The sequence below is a fragment of the Pleurodeles waltl genome, chromosome 11, assembly GCF_031143425.1.
Source record: "Pleurodeles waltl isolate 20211129_DDA chromosome 11, aPleWal1.hap1.20221129, whole genome shotgun sequence".
Lineage (NCBI taxonomy): Eukaryota > Metazoa > Chordata > Amphibia > Caudata > Salamandridae > Pleurodeles > Pleurodeles waltl.
In genome coordinates, this window is record NC_090450.1 from 714,542,571 (window position 1) to 714,565,599 (window position 23,029).

Genomic DNA, 23,029 nt, shown 5'->3' on the forward strand with positions numbered 1-23,029 from the left:
TTACTAAAGTGCACTGACTTCCAGTGGCACAGAAAATAAAATGCGAAAACCCCTGCACCATCATGGGCATGCCGGGGCCCAAAATAGATCAACCACTGTTCCTGAACAATATTTAGAAGCACAGCTTGGTGAGAGCCACGCATTAGAGTGCCCTGTATCCAAAACTAAACTATTTCCCTAACTAGACAAACCAATTTACGACCCATCTAATGAAGCCTAAGAATGACATATTTTTGAACATGTGCTTTTGCACTAAGTACATCAGACATAGTTTAATTGTCACTTTGCTTCATAGACAGATCAGATCTTTGGCATCTGACATAACATTTCTCAGTAAACCAGTTAGGTCTTCAGTCATTATCAATGGCTGGCCCCTGTAGCAAACTGAACTTTCCTGTGAAACAACCATCAAGTAAACAGCCATAAAATTACAAATATGTGGAAATATTATTATACCTTTGCTGGGTTATATATGGACAGTCTTAAGGACAACTCTGACTGTATGTGTTGCCAAACTGCCGGTGTGGACTTTACACATGTTTCATGTGAATACTCAAGTGCCAAGGCCCATTGGGACCTGATCTTTGCTGCTATATGTGAGATATTCAAACTACAAAGTACCTGACCTTTTAATTACAAAGGTCAAAGGACATGACCTTTTAATTACACTGCTGTGAAACTTCAAGGACATACAGGCCTTGGTTAGGAAGTTTGTTGTGCTTGCCTTGGTATTGCCTAAGAGACCTATTGCGATGACATTGAGCAGAGCTCCACTGCCAACACTGAGTGAATGGCACAGGGATTTGGCTTACTGTAATGATGCAACCGAGAATTATAGCTGCTGATGGCACCAAAGTCTAGACTGCAAAATATCTGGGGCCGTACCAGGCATATTGAACTTTGGGGTACACAGAGGTGACCAACAGTGTAGAAACAACAAACAATGTACAGGGGGTACTCATGCTTTACTAGCTTGGGTGAGATGGTTGGTCTGACTAGGACCTTGGTTTACTATCGCACCAGGATAATCAGGAATTGGACTGCAGATTACGGGCCAGATGTAGGAAGATATGCTTTTGCGAGTCTGAAATTGCGAGTCGGTGCGACTCGCAATTTCAGACTCGCAAAAGCATATGCAGAATGGTGTCTCAGACACCTTCTGCGACTCGCTATAGGGTCGCAAAGACCCACCTCATCAATATTCAAGACGTGGGTCGCATTTTGTGACCACATAGCGAGTCCCTGCACTCACAAGGACGGTGGCCTGCTGTAGTCAGCAGACCTCCATGTCTGTGACTGCTTTATAAATAAAACAGTTTTTTTTTTTCATTTTGCAGCCCGTTTTCCTTAAAGGAAAACGAGTTGCAAAATGAAAAATAAACCAAAACCATTTGGTTTCGTTTTTTTCAGAATAGGCAGTGGTCCATAGGACCACTGCCTGCTCTGAAAAAATATTTTTGTCGACATTCACAAAGGGGAAGGGGTCCCATGGGGACCCCTTCCCTTTTGCGAATGAGTTACCCCCAGTGTGACACTGGTGGTAACTGTGAGTTGGTTTGCGACCGCTTCGCGGTCACAAAGCAACTCCGAATTGCAATGCGAGTCGCAAATAGGAAGGGAACACCCCTTCCTATTTGCGAGTCGCCTCGCAATTTGGGAATGAGCATCGCGTTCGGCCATTTGCATGGCGCAAACTGCGAAAATCGCAGTTTGCGCCATGCAAACGGCTTGCTACATCTGGCCCTAAGTGCGTGCAGCGCTATGGACTGATTTCTTACATGCCTCTTCACTATTACATGTGATCGTGATTTGCCTAATGTTATTTTACATTCTAAATGTACAATAATATTAATGTAGCTGTATCTCACATATGCTATCACAAGATTGTTTCCTATTTTGTTTATGTTGAAAATCAATTACTATGTTAAAAAATATAAAATACAATTATAAATATGTGCATAATTATAGTTGACAAACAATATGCAATCCTTTTTGAGAGGGCCTACCAAGGGTGATCACAGTACAAATCTTTCACTTCAGTATTTGTCAGGTTCGCATTACCAACGTGAAAAGCTTGCCTACTATATTAATCTGTGAGTTTCCATGTATCAAAATACCTGACTACAGGGTTTAACACAGTGAAATAACAATTCACTTTTAAATACTTATTGGCTTTAACATATCCTCTGCCCAGTAAGTAAGTCTGTCCAGTTGCCTATGTGCTAACGTTTCATAATAAACAGATCAGGTCTATAGTCTTGATCACTGGTTGGTCACCATAGCCAAATCAGCTCTTCCATAGCTAAGCTTTTCAACAGGGAAAAAGTGCAAGCTGACCAAATGTTTCCAGGTGAAGAACTCGGTTTTGCCCAATCAAATTCCATGCTAAAAAAACAACAACAAGTGGGTGGATCCAAAGCTCCTCTCTTAGTAGTTCTTCTTTAACTTGAAGGTTATTGGCCAGCCTAAGCTAAATATCGTTCATGGTATCATCCTCAAACAGGTGCTGTATAGTAAAAAATTGTCCCATCTTTCCAAGTAGTCTCTTCCTTGGCTGTATCTTATCAATGCATGCATTCTACAGTGGGACGTTTGGTCCCAAGGCGAGTATACTCCATTTGATGTGATGAAAGGCACTCTTTTAAGGATCCAGTGATATCATTTTTTTTTAAAAAGGTGAAAAAAGCAAGATTATGGACTTCATCTATAACAAAACAATGCAGAATGGCTGCTTGCTTGGGTCCTTCTGTAATATAGATCATACTAGTGCACATGTAGCTCCTTCGCGAACTCAAAGGGGCACTCCCTCATTGCCACAGGGACATGCTCCCATGCAAATGAGAAAACACTTTGCCTCTGTGCCCTTGCAGTATTATTGATGCGGACTTTGAGGCAGAGAGGCCGTGCTACCCCCATTAGTGCCCTTAGGAAGGGATCCAAGGAGGATTTATGGATCCCTGCACATGTCCCCTCGCAGGCTGGGGACAGCACATTTACTGTAATTGTGCACACTGTACTATATGTGCCCAATGAACACAGTTAATAGTGCTTCAAGGCACAGACTAGAGCAGTGAATCCTAGCTGTAATGTTAGCCCGGGTGATCATGCCATTTGATTCCGGCAGTAATAACTCCACAACATAAACCATACCTCAACAAATGATGTAGTGCGTCAATGTGATAAAGGGGATGTCTTTCTCATATACACGTTTTTAAATAGCCAAACAATTTCTAGGCTCTGATGGATTGCTGAACCTTAGAAACTTCCACTTTCTGCACTGTTCATTCCTCACCAATATGTCTCTTTTTCAAAAAGTGTACACACATTACTATTGCTTTATTTTCTTTAGCTTTCTTTTATCATTTCCAACCACACGCTCCCATTTGCCTCTCCTTGCCTTCTCTCCCTTGCCCCCTCTATATATATATATCTACTACTAACTCACTTTTCTGTTGCTTGCCCTCTTTCTCTTGCTCCAGTATCACTACTCCTTTTTCAGCATAACCCCTTGATTTCTCTATGTGACCTTCCCCCTTTATCTTTCACTCTTTCCTCCTCATTTGTTTTCCCTTCTTCACCAATGTCTCCATTCTGTCTGTTTGACCCTACTTTCCTCAGTAACTTTTCATACTCTGTATCAATCTGTTTCGAATCAAGTCTCTAGTTTGTTCTATTTTATTTTCCTACAATCCAGGATGTACCAGCTGGCCTCATTTTCTGGGATGCTGGGATGGAGACAGAAGGTATTCAGGGCATTCACCTTGACCACCTCGGAATGAGGGAATAATAGTAATGATACAAATAAATTTATATATATAGTGCTTTGTACCTCACCTTAGCTATACCTGAGTACTGTAAATAAAAGGTGTCACTATTACCCAATGTAATAGTACTCACTTCAGCAGCATTGGAAGGCTGGGTAGGATGTACCATGGCCTACAGAGCGTTGAAGATATCAGCTGCATGTGTTTAACTCACAATGCCATCCTGCCAGCTTACAATGAAGTCTTCAGGTACTCACATTGGCTGACTTGTTGGGAGAGAGGTGGTGCAATCTTCACTGTACTTCTATTTAACACCCTGGAGGGGTGAAGGTATTGGAATGTTCCAAGTACTGACCTACTAGTCTAGTAGGATGGAGACAATGGTAAGCCCGTGCTCATACACAATTCAATTAGCCTAATGAAATCAAGACAGAGGAACATCAGAGTGCTCACCTTCACTGGCATGTTGCCATTGTGGTAGTGGGATCTTCCAGGACTTGCTTCAGAATGCCCTGAAACAAGAGACATTGAGTCAGGAGAGCAGATTTCCCTCCCATCTTCCTCTTCCTCACTCCCTCTTTCTTCTCGTAGATAACAGTGAGAGAAAAAACACAGGGCCCAACAGAATAACTTGCATACAGCTATTAGAGACAAGACAATGTAAAGGGGTGGTGGCATAGGGCATTAAAGTCATCTAAATGCTGACAGAAGGAGTATACTTTGACAGGCTCAAAGTAAAATATTTCTCCTTTAGAACAATGGCTATGTCTGACAACATCTCTGTGTCATTTAGAAACATTTATATGCCCACCAAAGAAATGTAAGTGTCTTGTCCTATAAGAGACTTTTAGCAACTGTTTATGTAGCTATCCGAGACATAGAAGTCAACATCAGAGTCATGTGTGTGCCAGTCATGGAAGTGTATGTGCATTTTAGGAGATGTGCATGTCCACCCTAACGGACATATAAGTACCTCTTTGGAAACATTTACGTGGCCTGCATGTCTGATGATGAGACATGTATCCACCCACTTACCGATTGTATATGCTCTTTAGAAACATGGATTTGTCCTCTGCATACCTGTATGTCTCATTCAGCCCAAAGTTTAAAATTTAAACAAAGGTTTAGTCAGTGTTGATTCTCCTGGTGGAAGGATAAATCACAGGCCTGCATCTGTTCTGAAAAACTGTGAGAAAATAGTTTTTCTGTTTGGGAACTATATTGTCTTAAAACTGTACATGTTGGGAACCCTTGACTAGGGGCAGGCTCATGAAGGTTATTACATAATCAACCTGGGAGGCGTCAGTGTGCGGTCCAAGTGGTTATTGAGATATTGAGAGTTAGTTATTTGTTGTACCCTCATGAGTAAAGACGTTCCCAGCGAGCTCCATGTGAGGTAGGTTATTGTGTATGCTAATGAGCTGGTTAGGACGTGACAACTGGCTATGAGTACGGATACGTGTCCTGAAGAAACATAAGTGCTCTCCCTGAGAGTTTGCAAAAAATAGCAAACTGCTCGTGCATGCCACGTGCGCCCAGGACGAAACTAAGAAGCCTGAATTTGGCGTATGTGGAGTGCAAGCACCACTCCAGCCCGTACAAGGCCTCATGGAGAAACTGAAGGCCTGTCAAGGGAGAACCTTTGGAAAAGCCCACCAAGACTTGTCGGCAAGACTAAGAAAAAGAAGCTGCTGCGCCACAACACTGAGCCATCAGTTATACATAGAAAACGTTAAAGGCAGTCACAACCAGGTACAACACAGGCAGGGCCAACCAGGTATAACGCTAGAAGTCAGCGAAAACCAGGTATGAGAAATAAATATATACTTACCAGTAAGACAAAGGTCAAGCTTTAGACATGGCTGGTGAGACCAGTTGGAGAGGCCTATATGTGTAAAATAGAAAGTAGCATCCACTACATTCTAAATCTCACTTCGAGAGAGGCAGCTCGAGCACACATGCAACAGTTATCAAAGTCATGAGGTGGGCCTGAAAGAGAAAACTGCCGAAACAGCACAAAGAAATAAGGTGCAGCCCAGTCACTGAGCCGGTCCGGCGACCCAAGCTCAAGTACAGAGCTGGTGCTTCCAGAAAGCACAGATTCAGGTGCACAACATATGCTGGCTAAACAACACATGCTCTTGATGCCAGAAGAAAGAAAGACAAAGTAAACAGAGGGTGCTTTCCTGAAACCTCTGCCGCCATTCGATATTGCCAAAAAACAGAATATTGGCACCAGATGGACCATGTGGATCGAGACTTTCAATGATTTCATAGGTGCTCTGGAAGAAGTAAGCAATGGGAAAATCATTAAATACTTAACACAATCTCACTGGTGAAGGAGCGAAACAAGTGATAAAGAAACTTTTACAGACTAAGAAAATGTCTTACCGTCAAACCAAAGAAGCGTTACGATCCAAGTTCAACCCGATGCCAAATGCTGACTAGGAAAGGTACATTTTCAATCAAGTGAGACAACAAGTTGGTGAAATGATGGATGGGTTTGTTGGAAGACTTGGTGACAGATGTAGCAAAGGTTTTTACCCATTCTGTGTCAATGGGAAAAAGTGTTCGTACATATGGCCCTTGATGTGCTCATCAAACATTGCAAATTTTGTGAATTGAATGATGAAGAAGCCACAACCCTCAGAATTACTGATGATTGTTTGTCAGACGCATGATGTGAGAGACCCTCAGTCTGGAAAGGTATTAATGGCTGCAAGAGCTGAGGAACAAGCCGATTGGCAAGCAGCCAACATGGAAGCGGGAACAGCAATAATGAAAGACTATGAGGGTCACCGCCAAAAGGCCGCCCGCCGGCCCAGCGGGAAAGACCCTGCAACTAGGAAGCCGGCTCCGAATGGAGCCGGGCGGAGTTGCAGGGGTGCGACGGGTGCAGTGGCACCCATCGCGATTTTCACTGTCTGCTAAGCAGACAATGAAAATCTTTGTGGGGCCCCCAGGGGCCCCACGACACCCGTTCCCGCCATCCTGTTCCTGGCGGTAGAAACCGCCAGGATCAGGCTGGCGGGAAGGGGGTCGGAATCCCCATGGCGGCGGATTCCCTGGGCCAGGGGAAAACCGGCGGGAAACCGCCGGTTCCCCTTTTCTGACCGCAGCTTTACCGCCGCGGTCAGAATGGCCCTGGAAGCACCGCCAGCCTGTTGGTGGTGCTTCCGTGGTCCCCGGCCCTGGCGGTCATGGACCGCCAGGGTCGGAATGACCCCCTATGTTTCCTATGTGGATTTCCATTTACACATGAGAATAAATGTCTAGCCATTAGACAAACAGGTAAACGGTGCGCAAATTAGATCCACTTTATAACCGTTTGGAAGGCAAAGAAAAACCCAAGTGCGTCACGGCAGCGGGAGAAGATGGACGTCAGAATGTTCTAGAAGCAGTCTTGCCACACCCACAAAGACCAAAAACGACCTCAACTGCAACAAGTCACAACTAGACAAAGTTGATCACCATCAAGCTCTTCCTGCAAGAGTTCCTTCACATCACTATCGAGCGACAGGGAAGAAGGTGAATGTGCGATGATCATAGATCAAAGGGAACAGCATGCACAAGTTGACCTTGCTACTTGCAAGGAAGCCGAAAGAAGGGCAGAAACAAATGAGCTGAGAAAGAAAAAGATCTCATATGGAGATCGTCCCAAAATTAAATAGAAAGTCACGGTTACCTGGTAATCTTTGTAATCGATAGCGGTGCATCGATCAACATTGTGCCAGTTGAACAATTTCACAGTTATGTACCACAGCTCAATATGTAAAGTATGAAGGTGTACACATGAGCTGCTTCCAAACCGTTGCGGGGTGAAGGATCATTCATAGCAACCTTGCAGCACAAGAAAACATCTGTGCATGCCCCAATTCATGTTCTTCAAGGTACGCGATCTATGCATACCTACCTAACTTTACAACTGTTGTTGGCTGATACCCATCAATGACAACTTAAATACACAACTTTAAATTATGAGTCAGTTCCCATCACTGTTTCATTGTCTAGGAAGGCTCAAAATGATGAAGGTGCAACTTCATATTAATGAAGACGTGAGGCCTGTTGCACAGTGACACCGCAGGACAGCATTTCAACTACAAGAAGCGGCCGAGAAGGAGCTGGAAACTTTGCTGATACATGACACTATTAAGTGCTGCTCATCGTGGTAGTAGCAAAAAAAGACAGTGGAGTGCAGTGCACTTCTGTGTGGAAATGCACCAAGCCAACAAAGCATTAGAGGGAGAGACACATTCTGGGTTGCACATTGCAGATATGATCATGCAGTTGAATGGAGCCAAGGTTTTCTCCCGTCTTGATCTGAACAAGGGCTACCATCAGCTTGAACTGGAGAAGAACTGCAGGTACATTACGACTTTTTCAACTCAAATTAGTTTATTTAGATACCAAAGATTTGGGGAGTCATTATGAACACGGAGGTACACACAGCCGTGTTCATGCTGGCTGTCTTTTCATAGACCGCCAGCCCACCTGAGACTCCACCGGCCGCATAAAGAACATTCTGCTGGGCCGGCGGGCAGAAACATTGTTTCTGCCCACTGGCCCAGCAAAATGCAGGGCTAGGACATTGCCGACAGCTCCACATGGAGCCACCGTCAATGCCGCTGTGCGGCTAATGCAGCAGCACCCGTCGCGCAGATCACTGCCTGTAAATCGGGCAGTGATCTGTGCAATGGGGCTGTGCACGGGGGCCATGCGAAGTGCATGGGCAGTGCAGGGGCCCCCAGGGGGTCCCTTGAGCACCCCTTCCGCCAGCCTTTCCCTGGCGGGGGAACTCACCAGGGAAAGTCTGGGGGAAACAGTGTACATTATCCGGAGGGCAGCGCTGCTTGAGATAATGTAATCTGCCATCATCAGGCTGCCTGTTGGCGGTATCCTGGCGGTGGTGGAGGGCCACCACAGGCGGCCCTCCCTGTGTTAATAATATGGCCGTTCAGACCGCCATGCCTGTGGCCGCCTTTTCCACCGGCATGGCGGTCTGGACCGCCAAGTTCATAATGAGGGCCTAAGTTTAAAGTTTTCCTCTGCTGCAGAAATATTCCAAGATGTTATATGTAGGATTATTCTCCTGTGACACATGACTTCAATTACAATGATGATTTACTGGTATTTTTTGCGCAACACGGAGGGCGCATGATGAAGCTCTAAAACAAGTGTGTCAAATATTTTCAGCCACCAGTCTTCCACAAGATGTCAAAAACACAAAATAAAATGATGAACAGAGTGCTGAAACTTTTCAACCACTCACCCCCAGTCACAGATCTGGGTTTAATCCATCAATTCTTTTGCTGACCGTGCCACCCCAGTTTGGACCCAGCCATATGCAAATCAGTCTTGACCCTGTTCCCCAGGGGTACAGTCCAGCCCGAACTACCTGGCCAGGTCCTCCATGGACCGAAAGCAAGCATCCTGGGACCGGTTTAAGGGTATTACCCTTCATCAGCCAGGCTAGCTTGAGTCCAATGGCACAGTGAGCAAGGGACCCACGTCTGGTCATACCCTAGCCACTTAGGGTACACAGGGCAAAAACGCAAAATGTCCACTTCCAATGGTCTGCTGAATGCAACAGCAGTTTCAACAATATAAAATATACAATTGAAAATGCGACTGAGAAGGATTACTTTGATCCTAAATTGCACACTGAGATCACTGTTGATGCGAGCCTGGTGGGGTTGGGAGCAATCCTTGCTGAGCATAGTGGACATTGAATGCTCAGAGACACATTGTGGCATACGCCAGTCGAAGTCTGTCTGACACAGAACACACCTATTCCCAGCCAGAAAATGAGAGTCTGGCGGTATGGGCCTGTGAACATTTTCATGTGTTTCTGTATAGAAAGTATTTCACGATTGTCACTAACCACCAGGCATTACTCACCATTTTGTGCAATCTGAAAGCCATGATGCCCCCTCACATCAAGAGGTGGGGGTTGAGACTACTAGAGTACAACTATACAATTGTGCTCATGGCAGGGAAAAATCAAAGCCCTGCTGATTATTTCTCACAAATACCCCCACAGAGGCATAGTTCAACTTCGAAAACTGCAGAGGAGTACATAAAGTTTATCGTAAATCCCACCATGCCTCCAGCTCTGTCCATTGAGCAGATCATTGCCACTACAAATACTGATAAGGACGTGTGTGCCCTTAAAGACATTATTGCAGCCCAGTCTTGGAGATGGAGTGTTTGACCTTTAATTGACAATGTCGAATTTCAAAACTACTGCAATGTCCAAGATGAACAGTCTGTCACCAAAGAAGGGATTGTGCTAAGAGGATCCCGGACTGTCATTCCAGTGAGTTTAAGACAGCAGTCGATTGAACTCACCCATGAAGACCATTGTGGCATTGTGGCCACCAATAGGGCATTGAGGGATGGCTTGTGGTTCCCTTGCTTGGACGAGAAAGTGGAGAGGGAATTAAAAGAGTGCCATCTATGCAACTGCCTGTCACCCAAGATGACCCAGCACCCTCTGACAATGTCCAATCTCACTGTGCATGCATGGGAAATAATTGCTATTCACTTCTTTGGGTCTCTGATTAGTGACTGTTAGACCTGACATGCCTTAGGGTGGTCACCCCTAACTTTTTGCCTGCCTCCCTCCACTTTTTGGACCCTGTTTTGCTGGCTTTTAGACTCTGCGCACTTTACCACTGCTAACCAGTGCTAAAGTGCATATGCTCTCTTCCTTTTTAAACATGGTAACTCTGGATCATACCTGATTGGACTATTTAATCTACTTATAAGTCCCTAATAATGTGCACTACATGTGCCTACGGCCTGTAGATTAAATGCTACTAGTGGACCTGCAGCACTGGTTGTGCCACCCACTTAAGTAGCCCCCTTAACCTTGTCTCAGGCTTGCCATTGCAAGGCCTGTGTGTGCAGTTTCACTGCCACCTCGACTTGGCATTTAAAAGTACTTGCCAAGCCTAGAACTCCCCTTTTTCTACATATAAGTCACCCTTAATGTGTGCCCTAGGTAAACCCTAGAGCAGGGTGCTGTGTAGGTAAAAGGCAGGACATGTACCTGTGTAGTTATATGTCCTGGTAGTGTAAAGCTCCTAAATTCGTTTTTACACTACTGTGAGGCCTGCTCCCTTCATAAGCTAACATTGGGGCTGCCCTCATACACTGTTGAAGTGGCAGCTGCTGATCTGAAAGGAGCAGGAAGGTCCTATTTAGTATGGCCAGAATGGTAATACAAAATCCTGCTGACTGGTGAAGTCGGATTTAATATTACTATTCTAGAAATGCCACTTTTAGAAAGTGAGCATTTCTTTGCACTTAAATCTTTCTGTGCCTTACAATCCACGTCTGGCTGGGCTTGGTTGACAGCTCCTTGTGCATTCACTCAGACACACCCCAAACACAGGGTACTCAGCCTCACTTGCATACATCTGCATTTTGAATGGGTCTTCCTGGGCTGGGAGGGTGGAGGGCCTGCTCTCACACAAAGGACTGCCACACCCCCTACTGGGACCCTGGCAGACAGGATTGAACTGAAAGGGGACCTGGTGCACTTCTTAGCCACTCTTTGAAGTCTCCCCCACTTCAAAGGCACATTTGGGTATAAAACAGGGCCTCTGCCCTACCTCAAGAGACACTTGCTGGAGAAGAAACCTGAACCAGAAACTACATCCTGCCAAGAAGAACTGCCTGGCTGCTCAAAGGACTCACCTGTCTGCTTTCTACAAAGGACTGCTGCCTTGCTGAACTCTTGTCTGGCTGTGAAAGTGCTCTCCAAGGGCTTGGATAGAGCTTGCCTCCTGTTCCCTGAAGTCTCAGGACCAAAAAGACTTCTCTTTTTCACTTGGACGCTCCGCGTGGCGAAAATTTTGACGCACAGCTTGTTCCGCGGCGAGAAAAACGCCGCACACCAATGCTGATCGACGCGACGCTCTTGGGATGACCGAAAATCCGACGCACGGCTTCGCAAGGACAACGCCGCCCGACCTCTAGAGGAGAAATCGACGCGACGCCTGCCGTGAGATCGTAATTTCGACGCGCAGCCCTGCAAACCGACGTCTAGAGGAGAAATCGACGCGACGCCTGCCGTGAGATCGTAATTTCGACGCGCAGCCGGAGAACAAGCAGGAAAATCCACGCACAGACCCGGGACATCTGGTAATCCCCGTGATCCACAGAAAGAGACTGTCCGCGCGCCGGAAAATGGCGCACGACTTCCCCGCGTGGAAAATAATGACGCGAGTCCGTGTGTGCTGGGGAGAAATCGACGCACACACCCTTTTTCCACGCACCTCTTCCTTTGTGGCCCTCTGAGGAGATTTTTCCACTCTAAACCAGGTACTTGTGCTTGAAAGAGACTTTGTTTATATTCTAAAGACTTAAGACACTTTATATCATTTTTCAGTGATATCTCTACAATTTCCCATTGCAACTTTATTCTTTTTGACCTACAATTATCCTGATAAATATTATATATTTTTCTAAACACTGTGTGGTGTATTTTTGTGGTGCTATATGGTGGTATTGTATGATTTATTGCACAAATACTTTACACGTTGACTTCTAAGTTAAGCCTGACTGCTCGTGCCAAGCTACCAGAGGGTGGGCACAGGATAATCTTGGATTGTGTGTGACTTATCCTGACTAGAGTGAGGGCTTTTGCTTGGACAGGGGATAACCTGACTGCCAACCAAAAACCCCATTTCTAACAGTGACCATTACCTTATGGTAATCATTGACAAACATTCCCGGTTCCCTTTGGTAGAAGACATGTCAACCACAACCCACGGCAAAGTCATTGAGTGGCTATTTAACATCTTTGCGCTGTGGGGCATACAAGACATTACCAGGTCTGACAATGGTCGACTGTTTAACAGCAAGGTATCCAAGGAGGTTCTATCTGGCCTTAACATCAAGCATCAGAAAAGCACACCTTTATGGCCTCAAGCAAAAGGTGTTGTGGAGCGATTTAATGGATCCCTGAAACGGATGACTTAACATGCATCAATGGAGTAACCTTACGTCAGGCATTATGCCAAGCCCTCAGTGCTTATCTGTCAATGCCTCATTTCACTACAGGTGAAAGTCGAGCCACTCTGATATTCTGGAGAGCCATGAGAACCAAATTACGACAGTGGCCCCCTGAGTGAACCTTACATGATGACATGATTTGTGCTACTGGTGCTGCTCTGAAGCATTAGATGAAGACGTATATGGATCAACATCATCAAACTAAAGATGTTGTGTTCGAAAAAAGGTGTTCTGGTTCTCGTCAAGCAAAAGTGAAAGACTAGATCCTCCAGTTGACGTTGAACCTTTAAAGGTTGTGACACGAAAGGGACATACGATAATGGCACTTTGTCCCAGCAAAATCGATCACAGGGGATATATACCACTTCAGACATCTGTCTCATTGATCATGGGTCCTTACTGATTCAGAGGAAACTGCCAAACAGTAGACTCTGTACCCCTGGTGTCCACCTAAGGTACAGCTCAACTACCATTATACCATGTGGTCTGTCCAAACTGTATGAGTACCTAGATGGCTGATCAAAGAAATGTGATGTTGTTATTTGTTTATATATTTTGTTTGTGCCAGTTAAATTCAACAAAGGGGACATGCATTGTAGTAGAACTGTATGTGTTGGGCCCCTGTGACTAGGGGCGGACTCATGAAGAAAATTCCGTAATCGATCTGGGAGGCATCAGGGTGTGGTTCCAAAGTTTATTGACATATTGAGAGTTAGTTACATGTTGTAAGCTGATGAGTAAAGACGTTTACTATGAGCTCTGTGTGTGGTGTATTCTTCTGCATGCTGCAGGCTGTGGAAGATGCAACAGGAATTACCTCTTCTTTAAAAAAAAAAATTTAAAACATGAATACCAGACTCCCAGTATCCCATAAAACAGTTACATTTTCTATCCATGCTGGCATCTCAGAAAACTTTGGCAGGGGAATAATAGTATCAGAACTGCTTTTAATTGAATGCCTCTCAGAATACTGTGCCAGGACAACAACAGCTCAAGAAATATTGTGCTCAGTTTTGGGTTATGAAAGTTATACCTTCCAATTAACAGGTCTGAAGCATACTAGCAAATAAAAAACTCAAGGAATTGAGGAGGTAATTGCCATTGCAATACTGTTCTGTGAAAATAATGCCCCTCTGAATACAGTTCCAGAAAAAAGAATACTGATTCTAGGAAAAAAGTGAAATTAAATGACTGCTCCTCAGAAGATTACCAGCTCCCCGAGTCCCCATTTAGAAGGACAGTGATCCTCAGGACGTTTTGCAAGAAGAATGGTCAGAATATGGCTATTGATACACAATGCCTCTCTGGAATTTAAAAAAGAATGGTTACTTCTGCTTCAATTCAGTCGACATCTATAACATTTAAAGGTCATGATCTCGTTCCAGGTCTATCCAAACTCGAATATAGCCTGGTAAACAGCACTCATTAAATATTTCATTACACTGTGAGGTGAAGAAGGAAAGCCAGGAGGAGAAAAGGCATGTAAATGAGATGCACACCAGGACATAGAGGTGGCTACTGTCATGCATGATGACGGATCAATATCAGATCTTCGACTCACCCCGATAGACTATTTTCTAAGAAACATTCTCCACACACACAGTCTGCAGGGCCTGAAGAGACCTGCTATGATAATTTAACATACGATTGTTGTGAACCAGGTTAACAAGTGGAGTTAAAGTCGACAGAAATGGAAACCAGGAGATTGGCGATCATGGCAAGATAGGGGAAGACGCCATCTATTCAGGCCACTTAACAAGCTCCTGGCTGCGGATATCTGTGGAGTAAGGGAACTGAAGACCCGATAAAGGCAGACTGCGATCAACTAGGGGGTTACTAAACCAACTATAAGACAGAACACGCAGGGGCAGACAGCAATTACCTCCTCAACCTCATTTCAGTCCCAATACTTACATGAGGTGTTCCACCTATACCCAGGCTTGCGTGCCTTAGCCATAACCAATCAGAAAGGCTCTATGCAAACCAGCCCCCCCTACTTATCTCCAAATACCTTTCACCAACTTAGGGATAAAAAGCTATGGTGCCCAGAAAACATTCTGTACATGCACAAGCTCAAAAACTAAGGGGGTCAGGTTGTTGTCCGGGAAGTACCAGGGAGGATGGGACGTAAGTATTGGTACAAGACAGAGGGTATTCAGAGTAAAGAGAATTACCGGTAAGTAATGAATTTATTGCTGTTATAGCTGCCTGGGTGCAAGCCCTACACGCAGGAGCGCAGCTTTGGGGGGGTATGTTTGGGGTGTCACCCACCTATTAAATGTATTTTCTGATATATAGTTGGGTACAAAATCCTTCAGTCGGTATTGTGAGATGTCAGTCGAATTTCACCAGGAGTTGTTACATACACACTGATAAAAATGCACACACTCTCTCCTTCTCTGTTTTGAAAGCCCTCAAAAATATTAGATATTTTCCAAAATAATTTGTTTTGTCTCTTAGTACTTGTACCAATTCACATTCCTCCTCCTTTCCATTGCTGCCCTGCCAAGTGTCAAGCATCAAGCGTGAGTCTAAGGCATTTCAGTGTGGTGGTCCGCATCAGGGGCACTGAAATGGAAAATCACACATTATAGCGCCTCCTCAACCATTAAGGGGAGCACTATAATGCACAGATCAACTGAACTGCAGTGCAGTGGATCTGAGTGCGCTTTGCCCGGCCTGTTCCAAGCAGGCTAAGGAGCTACTAGCTCTAGCTGCGCTCGCAGTCGACTACTGCTACAATATATATAAGTGAACAGAGACACACCCACCCTCATACTAAAACTGATGTCACAGTCAGTGAGCGTCCAACGGCCTGACTAGTTAGTAAGAAGTTGTTACTGCACTTGCATCATTTGGCTGTGTTTTGTATGGCAGCAAGAAGTTATGCGGAGGGCGCATTGCAGAGGCAGCTGAGTTCCATACCCGTATGTAGCCAGGCGGCCTGTGGCAAACTCTTGCTGTGGTCTGTGCTGGGCAGCCAGCTGAGAGCTACTGGCCGGCCCTGGCCTGAGTTAGCTGCAGCTTAATGAACTTCGCTGTGGCCAAGAGAAGATGGAATCTGTCCTGATTCCCGCCAGAGCCCCTCTGCACAACACTAGTCTCCTGACCCTGCAGTACGATCAGGTAACAGGTTAGTGCCCTTCCATTTCTGGTGTTTTGCAGCAGTTTTAAGATCTTCTTAGTTTCTTGTTGCTCAAATGGGTGTAATTTCTGTTATGTTTCCCTTTGTTTTCATTGCTTGATTTTGCTCACGAGAAAGTGATACTCATGGTTGTTAAAATGTAACTCATAATTACACAGAGATTTTGAAAATATCACACATAGTAATCTGAAACCTTGGCAGCTATGCCACTGCCTTTTTAAGGGTTGAGTGTGCAAGCGCTCTAGCCTGTTGTAATCTCTCTTTGGGCTTTTTGACCATGCCCATGTAACGCCCATCACTTTCGTTGGGTTGTGGGCTTGCCTTTTAAAATTTGCTTGATTTTATTTGTGAAAGGTATGCAAATGTCATGCTTTTTCTGGTGTTTAGTCCTCCTCGAGCGCACCGGTCAACTACTGAAAACATACGAGGCTCCATGTTTTCAACATGGTTTCTGGACTACTTTTTCTTTTTATTTCCTACAGAGCACACTCTCGCTGAGCAGCAATCGAATGCTTTGCATTACTACCAGTCTAATTCTATTGTTTATCGTAGTGCTCCTTCGCGAAATCAAGGTTTTACACAGCACAATTGTGCTTGTTTTTTTAGTATTTATTTGTAGTTTTTTTGTAGTTTTTCCCCATCCCTATCCCCACCCCCCACCCCTGTTTAAAGGTACTAAAGTTCTGCAGGGGGAGGGTCTTTACGAGTTTACAAATCTAATAACTCTAACTCGAGTAAATGAGACACCCATTGCCTTGCAAATGCGTGTGTTCTTATGTCACCACATCCCTAAAGTGCTGCTACTCCCCAACAAACCACAACAAAACAACTCTGCAATTTCAGATGACAAGAAGAAAACCCCCCGCGCCCATGCTCGCACCGCAAACAGAACACACAGATCCCGCTCATCCTATCTGCACTCCACACGCTCTCGGTGTGCTCACCACTCCTTCCCATATGGAGTATTATCTTGCTCGCAGGCCGTGTTGGAGTTTAAATTCAGACATGCTGTTCTCCCTACCGCCCGAACAAACTTGAAATTGCCAGGGCAATTTAGGACCTGATTGTTTCAATCTGCAAACACTGCAGTCTGTTTTGACAGGGTGAAAAAAGCCCCACCGTGCAACATTACATAAGACGTCAAGGGTACCTGGTGACCATCCGATAACCCAAGAACACTGTCACATGAAGGGGGCAGGATGTGGCATTACGGCCAGAGCTGCCGACTTGAAACGGTGAACCAGGTTCGAGACGCAATGTGGGCCCATTATCGTGTGATTTTGGAAAAATTGCTTCATCTCCCTGTACATCGTCTTTTTAAAAAAAACAAAAAAAACAGTGACCTTGTGGAATGTGTACTCTGTATAATGCTAATGTAAAGCGCTCCGATACCTTCGGTCGAGACTGTGCTATATAAAAAGTGAAGAAAAAAAATGAAGGCGGTCAATCATGCTGCCATGGCTTCTGTGTACCAACAACGCTAGTTTACGGGGTGACACCGAGCACATGACGAATTAAGACAAAGAGTAAAAGTTCCCGTCCAGTGCAACCAACCGCATGACTCATCTCTATTTTTGGATTTAAATGGCAGTCTTTCCAATACTGATGATAGATGCAGAACATTGTGCAAACTCTTCTAAGACAGCGCAGGCAACGTCATGGTCTGTATCGATGCACGGCAGCAGGCAAGATACACCCTTAACAAAAACAGACAAAACACTTCACTTTGGCATTTCTAGGCTGGCGTCAATCAGCTCACGTTCAAACAGTAAACACCGGGTGCATTAAAGGCTGAAACATGTAAATAAAGGGGCATGTCTCTTCTCATGTGCAGTATTTCAATTACTTAAGCAAAGGGAGAGGCCTCCACACGTTTGCTTAAAGTATGTTTACGCCATTGTTTTGCTAATTAGGCACACAGCTTCCGCATTTGCTTTTGTGTCTCATTTCAACATAACTCATTTACATTTCTGTTTAGTTCTTTTAATTTGCAATTATCACATAATTATGAATACGTCAACCCCGCCTTTTGCGTACTTGGGGGCCAGAGTTCTCTCTGTTGTGATAGGGGGTGCTAAAGAGAGATATGTAGCAGTTACATTCTTTGAAGAAGCATAGGCTTATAAAATGTTGTAGATGTTTGTATTCAACAAGTGTGTGTGTCCCAATGTAAAAAAAAAAAAATAGAAAGTCTGTGTTGGGACACCTCAATTGCATATTTGCCTTTTTCTTGATTGAAGAGTAGGCCATTTGGATTTTATGGTCAAGTTGACCAAATGAAGAGATTGACAGCAACTGCAGCCGCATTCCATGTCTGCTTTTTAGGGTTGAGCACACAGGCGCTATGGCCTGTAGTAATCTCTCTGTGAGCTTTAAACCACGCCCATTCTTGCTATTTATTCTTTGTGTGCTTATTTTAAATGTTTCATTTTTATTGGTGCATTTTATGAAATATCTCTCCTTTGTGTGCTGAGTTCCCTCCCAGGCGATTTCACTAAGTGAACATTTCTGTTGGCCATCACACCTCATCACGCTTCCTCTTGTTACAGCTTGTGATGGCCCTTCCTCCGGTTTCAGTTTGCCTTTCATCGCAGCCGCGATCCTTTTTATACTCTCATGCAAGGAGCCAATAAATCTTGTGCTCAGTGGCCATGGTGCTTTAAATTGACTTGCTTATGTCAACTGTTCTACTTTTCATTTTCAATTTATGTGGTAAAGAAAAGTCCAGTTAGGAATTTACAACGATAATAGCTCTAACTCGAGCAAACACGAGACCCATCGCGTTGCAAATGCATGGTTACTTTTTTTGGCAGTGGTGCAAACTCAACCCAAAGTTTCGGAGCGCTTTACATTAGCACCTTACATTGTATGAGAACACATTCATAATGGAGCGATTTGCCCAGAATCACAGGATGTTGAGTCGTCAAGACTTGAACCTGGTTCCCAAAGTCAGCAGCTTTGGTCATTGCACCACATCTTCACCCTGAGGCCCTAAGCCCTCTATCCCTACGACCCTACATGTCATATAGTGCATTTAAACATAATATGCCAGCCCAAATGACGGAAAATCTGAAGCTCACACCCCCTCACTCACATTGACCAATCTACGCCCTTGCCTACACAAAAAACCAGAGCGAGGAAATAGTGAGCCTGCGTGCACGCAGGCCCAGGCGCCAGGCCTACATGAGAATAGGGAGTGAAGAAAGAGTGGTCCAGTGTGCACGCAGTCCCAGGCCACAGGCTTGCACAAGAATACAGAGCGAGGAAATAGTGGGCCTGCCGCCAGGCCTACATGAGAATAGGGAGTGAGGAAAGAGTGGTCCAGTGTGCATGCAGTCCCAGGCCTGCACATGGACATCGAGAGAGGAAACAATGAGCCTGTATGCACGGAGGCCCAAGCGCCAGGCCTAGACGAGAATAGGGAGCGAGGAAAGAGTGGTCCAGTGTGCATGCAGTCCCAGGCCACAGGCCTGCACATGGACACCAAGAGAGGAAACAATGAGCCTGTATGCACGGAGGCCCAAGCGCCAGGCCTAGACGAGAATAGGGAGCGAGGAAAGAGTGGTCCAGTGTGCATGCAGTCCCAGGCCACAGGCCTGCACATGGACACCGAGAGAGGAAACAATGAGCCTGTATGCACGGAGGCCCAAGCGCCAGGCCTACATGAGAATAGGGAGCGAGGAAAGAGTGGTCCAGTGTGCACGCAGTCCCAGGCCTGCACATGGACACCGAGAGAGGAAACAATGAGCCTGTATGCACGGAGGCCCAGGCGCCAGGCCTAGACGAGAATATGGAGCGAGGAAAGAGTGGTTCAGTGTGCATGCAGTCCCAGGCCACAGGCCTGCACATGGACACCGAGAGAGGAAACAATGAGCCTGTATGCACGGAGGCCCAAGCGCCAGGCCTAGACGAGAATAGGGAGCGAGGAAAGGGTGGTCCAGTGTGCACGCAGTCCCAGGCCTGCACATGAACACCGAGAGAGGAAACAATGAGCCTGTATGCACGGAGGCCCAAGCGCCAGGCCTAGACGAGAATAGGGAGCGAGGAAAGAGTGGTCCAGTGTGCATGCAGTCCCAGGCCACAGGCTTGCACATGGACACCGAGAGAGGAAACAATGAGCCTGTATGCACGGAGGCCCAAGCGCCAGGCCTAGACGAGAATAGGGAGCGAGGAAAGAGTGGTCCAGTGTGCATGCAGTCCCAGGCCACAGGCCTGCACATGGACACCGAGAGAGGAAACAATGAGCCTGTATGCACGGAGGCCCAAGCGCCAGGCCTACATGAGAATAGGGAGCGAGGAAAGAGTGGTCCAGTGTGCACGCAGTCCCAGGCCTGCACATGGACACCGAGAGAGGAAACAATGAGCCTGTATGCACGGAGGCCCAGGCGCCAGGCCTAGACGAGAATAGGGAGCGAGGAAAGAGTGGTCCAGTGTGCATGCAGTCCCAGGCCACAGGCCTGCACATGGACACCGAGAGAGGAAACAATGAGCCTGTATGCACGGAGGGCCAGGCGCCAGGCCTAGACGAGAATAGGGAGCGAGGAAAGAGTGGTCCAGTGTGCACGCAGTCCCAGGCCTGCACATGGACACCGAGAGAGGAAACAATGAGCCTGTATGCACGGAGGCCCAAGCGCCAGGCCTAGACGAGAATAGGGAGCGAGGAAAGAGTGGTCCAGTGTGCACGCAGTCCCAGGCCACAGGCCTGCACATGAATACAGAGCGAGGAAATAGTGGGCCTGCCGCCAGGCCTACATGAGAATAGGGAGTGAGGAAAGAGTGGTCCAGTGTGCACGCAGTCCCAGGCCACAGGCTTGCACATGGACACCGAGAGAGGAAACAATGAGCCTGTATGCACGGAGGCCCAAGCGCCAGGCCTACATGAGAATAGGGAGTGAAGAAAGAGTGGTCCAGTGTGCACGCAGTCCCAGGCCACAGGCTTGCACAAGAATACAGAGCGAGGAAATAGTGGGCCTGCCGCCAGGCCTACATGAGAATAGGGAGTGAGGAAAGAGTGGTCCAGTGTGCATGCAGTCCCAGGCCTGCACATGGACATCGAGAGAGGAAACAATGAGCCTGTATGCACGGAGGCCCAAGCGCCAGGCCTAGACGAGAATAGGGAGCGAGGAAAGAGTGGTCCAGTGTGCATGCAGTCCCAGGCCACAGGCCTGCACATGGACACCGAGAGAGGAAACAATGAGCCTGTATGCACGGAGGCCCAAGCGCCAGGCCTAGACGAGAATAGGGAGCGAGGAAAGAGTGGTCCAGTGTGCATGCAGTCCCAGGCCACAGGCCTGCACATGGACATCGAGAGAGGAAACAATGAGCCTGTATGCACGGAGGCCCAAGCGCCAGGCCTAGACGAGAATAGGGAGCGAGGAAAGAGTGGTCCAGTGTGCATGCAGTCCCAGGCCACAGGCCTGCACATGGACACCGAGAGAGGAAACAATGAGCCTGTATGCACGGAGGCCCAAGCGACAGGCCTAGACGAGAATAGGGAGCGAGGAAAGGGTGGTCCAGTGTGCATGCAGTCCGAGGCCTGCACATGGACACCGAGAGAGGAAACAATGAGCCTGTATGCACGGAGGCCCAAGCGCCAGGCCTAGACGAGAATAGGGAGCGAGGAAAGAGTGGTCCAGTGTGCACGCAGTCCCAGGCCTGCACATGAATACCGAGAGAGGAAACAATGAGCCTGTATGCACGGAGGCCCAAGCGCCAGGCCTACATGAGAATAGGGAGTGAAGAAAGAGTGGTCCAGTGTGCACGCAGATCCAGGCCTGCACATGAATACCGTGCGAAGAAAGAGTGATCCTGTGTACACACAGGCCCAAGCGCTAGGCCTATACGAGTATACCGAGAGAGGAAATAGGGATACTGTATGCATGCATGCACACCTCTGGAACGTACATACAAGGAGATGTGTAGTGTGTGGCAATAGGGACGCGAATATACGTCATAGAAAAGGAATTACAAGAGGGCCCCATCCAAAGGCTTTATGATTGATGTTTCTTTTTATAAGCAGTGAAGAACAACACTGCCATCTGGTGACAACTACGTTTTTAGCAAAGAAATAAGAAAGATTTAAGAGAAACTTTCTAGACTTCCCAATATTGCAACACAGTATTTCAACCATAAGCATTATGGATGGAAATGTTAGAATGAGTGGCACTTTTACAATCATTCCAAAACCAAAAGAAAGGTGGGAATAGTGGAAGGAAGGCATTGATGCATATGTGGAAATGGAAGGAGACATTTTTACAGGAATGCATAAACTAGCAATGCTCAAACTCTGTTTGGGTCAGAGGGCAGGAAGGTCCTCAAATATTTGTCACAGCTTCTGATAGATGATGATGATGAGGAACTTGATGAATGAGATACCACCAGGAAAGACAATTGCCTTGAAATATTTCAGTCTTGTAGGATGTCCAACCAAAAGGGGCATTCTGCTAGTGCAGTGGTTCCCAACCTTTTGACTTCTGTGGACCCCCACTTTATCATTACTGTATTCCAGGGACCCTCACTGAATCACTATTGGAATCTGGGGACCCCCCAACTGAATCAGTAATGAAAGTAGGGGACCTAATTTGTTAATATTATCTAATTTTCTAAGCAGTTGCAGACCCCCTGAGGAGGTTTTGCGGACCCCCACGGTTCCCTGGACCACAGTTTCGGAACCACTCTGCTAGGGTGTATAGAGGGAAGGCTGGAACAACAAGTTAACAAGGAATGTCTACAGGGATGAATGTGATAAAAGGAGAAGCGAAAGAAGATGAAGATGTGTTTGAGCTACAGGTGTGTGATGTGGAAAGGGGATAAGATGTCCTGTTTTGTGATGTGATAGCAGGTGGTGTTAGCATGACAATGATGAGTGGTTTAGTGGCAAGGTACATGCTCATCAGAGAGGACCTGAAACTTTTAATATCAAGGTCCACATTTAAGAAAAGGCGGCGCATCAGCTATGCTGTGCCACTTTTCATGCGCCCCTCCACTGGGACCTAATGACACCATGATTGTGCCATATTTATTACACAACGCACCGTGGCGGTTGTTAGCGGAATAGCAACAACATTTTTGACACTACTGAGGCGCATCCCCTGCAAAA

At 46.2% G+C, this 23,029-nt stretch overlaps 1 protein-coding gene across 1 annotated transcript in view; it reads right to left on the reverse strand.

The window, feature by feature from the left end:
- Positions 1-23,029, reverse strand: part of LOC138265135 (uncharacterized) — a 158,612-nt gene that overhangs the window by 10,482 nt on the left and 125,101 nt on the right. Inside the window, exon 6 of the mRNA XM_069212677.1 lies at positions 4,218-4,276. Coding sequence (XP_069068778.1) covers positions 4,218-4,276 — 59 coding nt within the window. The remainder of the gene's footprint in view (positions 1-4,217; positions 4,277-23,029) is intronic.